This window comes from Ciconia boyciana, chromosome 1, assembly GCF_034638445.1.
Source record: "Ciconia boyciana chromosome 1, ASM3463844v1, whole genome shotgun sequence".
NCBI lineage: Eukaryota > Metazoa > Chordata > Aves > Ciconiiformes > Ciconiidae > Ciconia > Ciconia boyciana.
The window spans coordinates 25,450,195-25,457,294 of NC_132934.1; the positions used below are offsets into that span (position 1 = coordinate 25,450,195).

General features: G+C 38.0%; 1 protein-coding gene across 1 annotated transcript; it reads left to right on the plus strand.

Annotated features, from left to right (window-relative positions):
- Positions 1-3: 3 nt before the first annotated feature.
- Positions 4-4,036, plus strand: NDUFA5 (NADH:ubiquinone oxidoreductase subunit A5). The gene is made up of 5 exons (XM_072861077.1): positions 4-182; positions 732-776; positions 2,349-2,465; positions 3,195-3,260; positions 3,831-4,036. Exons 1-5 carry the CDS (start codon positions 72-74, stop codon positions 3,930-3,932), a joined length of 441 nt encoding a protein of 146 aa, XP_072717178.1. The 5' UTR covers positions 4-71; the 3' UTR covers positions 3,933-4,036.
- The last annotated feature ends 3,064 nt before the right edge of the window (positions 4,037-7,100 follow it).

Consider the following 7,100-nt stretch of genomic DNA (forward strand, 5'->3'; position numbering starts at 1 on the left):
CATGCGCAGTCCGGCGTCCTTCGCCATGTCCTCTAACCCGCGACCGCAGGCGCCCGGCGCCACATAGGCGCATGCGCACGGCTGCCCCGTGGCCGGCGGTGCCAGCGGTGGCTGGCGGAGCGGGGCGGTTCGCGCAGCGCGGGGGTTCGCGCAGCGCAGCCATGGCGGGAGCGCTGAGGAAGGTGAGGCGCCGCGGGGGCCCTTGAGCCGGGCAGCCTGCCGCGTTCTCGTCCTGCGCGGGGGCCTCCCTCCCCGCCATGCTCTGTCCTGGCGGGTTTCTGGGGAGAGGGCAGGGGGTGCCCGAGCGGCGGGGTGAGCGTGAGTGGGGCGCCCGGCGAGGAGAACGTAGGGCCCGGTTCTACTCCCCGGCCCACGGGGTTGGCGGGCCCGGCGCCAGGTGCTCGCGGGGCAGCAGCGACCGTTAGCGGAGGGGGTGGGCCCGTCGTGTGGGGAGGAAGGAGGCGGGTAAGCCGGAGTTCACCCCACCAGCAAGGCTTTCCATCAGCTGCTTTGTAATGTGAGCTGCTGCCTCTCTTCGCGCTTTCCCTGTCCTTCTTGTGCGCTGGTCAAAATACTGCGAATTTGTGGGATCACACCTGTGTGTGGTGAGAGGCAGAGGCTCATGTCACAGAATGGTCCCTGTCAGGTGTATGTTGAGCCAAAACAAAATGATCAGATGGCATGGAAACAGATGTTTAGGTATATTAAATATGTTTATGCTTTCTGTGCAGACCACTGGACTTGTAGGGTTGGCTGTAGCTGAAAACCCTCATGAGGTATGTCACGTGTCTTGTTCTGTATTTAATGGAAATTGTCAGTCAGATCAAAGCTTTTTGTTACATGTTTGTGTATGTAGGTATGCTGTGTACCTTAAAGCAGTGTCAACTTAATGAAAGTGTAAAAACGTTCCAAAGTGCTAAAGGAAGAAGATTAATTCTTAAAGGTTTAAGTCATATCATTAGGAGTTATTTTGCACATGTACTTTTTGTTGCGTGTGCTGATTTCAGAAACCTCCTTTGTGTAAGTACTTTTATGAACCAGTTTTTGATTTCTCCCATCTCCAATGCAAAAACAGTTTAAATTCAGTTCTTCATAAATGTAATTTCTACTTCACAAACATACAGATTTTTGCTGCCTTGCTATGTTATGTTTCCAACAAGTACTGAAATAACATATATATATACTAAGGGGATAGGCTAGGCTTAAATGATAGGCTAACCATGTGGTGCAAAGCCACATCAAGGCCCTGTGATGGCAAGCACTGTTGAGATTGGAACAATTCAGTGGTTCTTGGGAACCACATTAGGTGGTTCTTGTAGCAATTTCTTTACCTCCTCAGGCTCAGTAATGAAAGTGTGTTTGCCACATCTTGCTTGATTATTCAGGAGGCATGAGCTTTGCAAGGACTTCAGTAATTCTTTAATTTCTCCGTGCTTTGAAATTTCCCACTATGCAACAATTCTGTTTCAGAAATGCTTTTGCCACCAAAAGTTAGGAATAGCATCAGAAAGAACCACTGAAAAAGTCATTGTTGTTTTGTACAAATGATTCTAGCTCAGTCTACAGCCTCGTCAGACACCTTCTGGGTAAGCTTAATAACAGTGCCTTAAAGCCAAGAGTAAAGAAATCAACAATGCTTTAGTTGAAGTATAGATTCTGTGCCAGTCCCCTCTTCGTTTCCTGGTTTTTCTTCTTTGTATTTCTTCGACTGCAGTATTCTGCTTCTATTTCTTATTGTTCCTATAGGACATCCATTCCTCTTCAGTTAGATGCAGTTACCCAGACAACATATGGCCCAAAAGCTGCAATTTTTTCACCCCAGTGTCCTTTATCACTGCATTTAAATCCAACAATAAAAGTTTCAGGTTTTAGTTTAATTTAAATCTGTCTGTCACTCAGAACTTTGCACCAGCATGAGGAGAAGTGCCAAAAAAATTTAATCTAGTTATGCTTTGGTAGCTTATGTGCTTCTTTATATCTTTCCCAGGTAATTTCTGAGAAACTGATGGCTTAGACATGAATTTGCCTCATTTTTAAAAAGTATGGTTACTATTAGAAACACAGCTTTTATTGTTTCCATTTTGCAGCAAATGTACTTAAGATTGCAACTTCCTTTCCCCCCCCAAGGAATCTGACAGTGGTGACTTCCCAGTCCTGATAAATCCCAGTCTTACCCAAGACAGAGTTTTGTGGTTCAGACTTTAGTTATTTTGTTAATTCTACATTTCTGGATTGAGTACCATAACCCTCTATATTTTGTGTATAGGTAGTTAGCTAGTAGGTTAAGTAGGACAAGAAGTTAGATAATTCTGGTTATGTATTTTAACTATGTCTTGTGATCACTTCAGCGCCTGCGAATACTGTACACAAAAATCCTTGGTGTCCTGCAAAACATTCCCAAAGATGCAGCATATAGGAAATACACTGAGCAGATTGTAAAGCAGCGATTTAATTTGGTGCAAACAGTGAGTACAGTGCTGTTTCATAAATGTTATGCATGAAAAGATTTTTAGGATGAGAAGAATGATTTTCAAAATGACTTTTTCAGGAGTATATGTAACTTTCAGGTATCAGTTCAGAAATAATTGAAGTCTTGAGGTTTATTTTTGTTATTGACTGGAATATATTGATGGATTATTAGAAAGAATTGTTAATTTCTTGTTGATATTTTCCGTGAAAATTAGAAGAAAACATAATTTTTTGAAGATTTGTAGAACAGTGGTAATTCCCACACACTTGTGCAAAAAATGCTTGCGCTCTTACCAATGTAATATCTTAGCCCAATCCTTGCCTTCGACATTTTAAGAACACTTTTTGGTACATTGAACTATGCAATACTGGTATTGTGTATTTAAGGTGATAATTGGAAAGTTGCATATAATTTTATAAAAAGCTAAGATCAAAATTTTCTTTCAGGACACATACTAAAGCCCTTAGCTGCTAATGCTTCTTTGGATGTCATTAAATAGTACTAATTTCTTGTATTTATCATTGAGAGTTTGATGTTTGTTTTCCAATAAGAAAAGTGTGTGAGATTTCTTTGATAATGTAAAATGACAGAAGCCAGCTAATTTGATGGTAGTTTTGAGGAAGACTAGAGTGTGATTGGATTAAATTTTTGTTTTCATGCCTTATCTGGGCTTTCTACTTCTTGGTAAAACTAAACATTTATTTATATGTATTTGAATACACAGGAGACTGATGTGCAAAAACTACAGGACAAACTGAATAGTGGTCACATAGAAGAAGTCATTGTACAGGTAAAGTGGAAAAACTTAAGGTTTCAGGAGCAGTGCTTTTCAGTATTCCTTTGGCTGAGCTTCTGTTCAGAAAATTGACAGTTTTCCATATCTTCCTTTGCTGCAAAACAAACAGAGGAAAAAAAAAATCTGAAAATGAATTGTCATATAGTGATTGGGATGACCGTATTAAAACCTAACACAGTTACACGTTTACTGTATTATGCTTACATATATACCATATATACTTACACTGCTTCTTACAGAGTCTAAAGCAGTGGAAAGGGCAGAAGATGATTGAGTAATATTGGGGGTAATACAAATAGACTGGAAAATATCATGAAGTCATTATTGGGAATGGCTAGGTGAACAGACTGTCTGGTTGGGTGTTTGGAGGTGATTCAGTATGTGTTTTAAAAACAAAAACTCCAAAACCCCCAGTTCCTTTTGATATTTATAGATTAACTTTGTGGTAGTTCCTGACCATGATAGGTAGTGACATCACTGAGATAATGAACAGAAATAGAGGTGATTTAATACTTTGGCAATTGTATAGAATTTAAGAATTTGTGTATGGTCTTTGTTTAACAGGCTGAAAATGAGCTTTCCCTGGCTAGAAAAATGATGCAGTGGAAACCATGGGAGCCTCTAGTTGAAGAACCTCCTTCTGATCAGTGGAGATGGCCAATATAATTTTCAAAATGGTGTAACCTCTTGAAAGTCAAAAACCAGTTAATTATTAATCTATTGTTACTGACAGTTGTCTTTAAATTAAAGATAATAACTTCATAAAAACATGTTTTGTCCTAATGTCCACTTATATTTAGCAATCTAAAGACTGCTTCCAATTTCTTGCAAAAATGGTTTTAAGAAAATTCTTTTCAGCTGTTGTACAACCTTTGGTTTATTTCCTTTTGTAATTTATTATTAACAGGGTATTTGTGCCTCATTCTGAGTTATACAAATACAGATTATAAAAATGTTAACAAATACAGATATTATAGTCCATTTGAAACTAAAATCAAAGTTGTAGAAAAGTATGATCCCACCCTTCTCTCCCACCTTTGGTATTTTTGTGTGTGTTTTTGCCAGCCACTGCCAGTGGCTTTATGACCCTGCAGACACTGAGATCAGGGGTTTGATGTAATGAAAACTGGGCTTACCAAACATAACAGTTCTTTACATTTTAGCTGAATCACTGTCTTAAACTAGCTGACTTTGCTGCCCACATAAACACTAATTCTGACTCGGGGGAAGCGCTGGGAAGACCCAAGTGAGGGGGAGAAGGAAGACTACCCCTTAAGGTGACAGCAGGAACAGGTTTCTTGGTTAGCAGGTAGATTACCATCCTAAGCATAATACCCATGGCACAGACTTCAGTATTGGGGTCTTACCAAGGCTTTGCACATAAACATGTAGACTTTATAGATTTATTTGTATATTATTGAGTCAGACCTTGAATATTACTTAGTAATATGAAAAAAATAGTGGATCTTTCGTGACACATGTGGTAGGTTCTTTCAATCATTTAAATGCAAATAGTGCCTGCCTCTTCTGAAAGCTTTTGTTTAGAGATTTAAGCTTATAAGCCCCAATTAAAATATCCAAACTAGATCTAAGGATACTGTGCGAGTTTGCCTTTACTCACATTTTTTCAGTACCATCAATAAAGTTCTTGCAAGTTTAAAGATAAGAATATAGCTGCATGACAAAAATCTGCAGTTTGTTAAATGTTTATGATGAAGTGTCACTGCACTGTTACATTACGTAATATACTTTGTCGTAGCTGTTTTTTCATAGTCATTAGGCCTACAAGTTCACCTGTGACATCATTAATAATAATTATTAATTACATATTTATATAGTGTTTCATACAATCAAGGTATTAGGGGAGTAGGACAGGAGAAGAGAAAAACAATAAGTATAGCTAGGGTATTGACTCTAGCAACTATTTTCACTGCATTCTTCAGCATTGCTTTTTTCAACTATTATTACTATAATTCCAGAAATTTTTAGCTTTTTGAAAATTGAAAAAGTGGAAAATATTTTGCTTCATTGGTTGGTTTTGAAGGCTTTTTCAGTCTTGAAAAAGGTAGAAGCCGGTCTCTTCTGAGACAAAACCACTAGATGGCATTCCAGAAGAGGACTTTGCTGAAGTTAACAAGCACAATTTTCACATGAGAAATATTAGATTACAAACTTGAATGAGGGCGAACGATGTCAGATGAGAAATGAAGATGAATGGTTTTAGGTAATAAGTATTGAGCTGTTGTGAGAGGAAGCAAAATAAAAAATAAACAAACCCCCCCCAAAGTCTAGTGTGAATGAATGATATTGGCATGTGATACTTGAGGGGGAAAACAAAAGTTGCCAGAATATGGTGGCAGCTATTGGAATTCTTTCTACTCTTTCATAACATTAGCTGAACTCTCTTTCTGCTCAGTTATTTTCTCCACTTCTAAAGCCGTATTTGTCATGTGACCTACAAGAGCTCTCCGGTAACTTCATGAGTTGTGTTGCAGGGGAGAGGAGATCTTTTTCTTGGCCCATTGCTGCTGAAATTTGGTATCTGGTCATTTAAAACTGAGTTTCACTGATGAAAAGTGTACTCACATCTTCCTTTCACAAATGTACAAATATGTCCTCAGTACAGACCCTCATATAAGTTGTTTACTACCTTGAGGGGTTTGTGGTTGGTTTTTTTGTTTTTAGAGATCTATTTCCTAATTTCTATTCTCAGTGATTTTTCTGGTCTAAAAGTGTTTCTTTCATGGGACTCAAAATAGGATAATTTTCTAAATCTTTCTATCCAAAACACTGGATTAGCCTTCACAAATGCTTTAATTTAGGAATCAATTAACTTGAGTCTTAAAAAGGTTCTACTGAAGCCAACTCTAGGAATCATTAATAAGGATTTTTCAGCTTTCTGAGCTTTTTATCAAATTCTCAATGCGTTATGATTTATTTTCATTATTTTATCATTGGTTAAATTTGGTTTCATTATCTTAGCATAAATTAATCACCTGTGCTACATAAGATTACTAAACTAATTAGTATTATGTTGTAGCATCAACTTTAAATAGCAGTTACTGAGACCAAAGGGAGGAAAGAAAATGGATTGCAGATTTGAGATGTAATGGTGTATGCCTTTTGTACAGTCTTATGTAGTTCACGTCATCCTTGTTACTGGCCAATTTAAAAATACATCTTTGCTAAGAAGAGAAACAGTAATTCTTACCTTGCTATTAACTCTGTAACTATATATCTGATATTTAAATCCACACTGTAGCAACAGAACAGTACACACTTTAAAGGCAAGAGAGAATCTATATTGGAACTGTGTTGCAAATAATTTATTTTAAGATGAATATACTAGCAAGGCATAATTTGGAGACTGACTGTAATGTTTTTGCTTGATTTTTTGCCATTAACTATGATGGAAATACATGATAATGCAAAAGATTTTATCATAATCTGCTGTAATATGGTAAGGTAAATCACTGCAAGCCTTAGAGTTAACAAACTTTAGATCTTCAAAACACTTTGAGATCATCTGATTGAAGTCATTATGTGAGTGAAAATCGCCCTGTCTGCAAGGATGGGACCTAATGGAGACAGCCTGTTAAACCAGAAAAACAGCTTTCCCATTGCCAGGTAGCAGCAGCAATACTGAGCTTTTTGTTATTCCTGCTATTTGTGCTGCTTAACCCATTTTGAGTGGCCATGTGCTGAACTGGACACCATTTTAATCTTTGACAGAATTTCTGATTGTGCTCAAAGGAGATGAGTGAAAGCTGCTTTTTTTATTTACAGCATATATGCTATTTCATTAGAAAAAAATGAAAAATCATCTTGCAAACT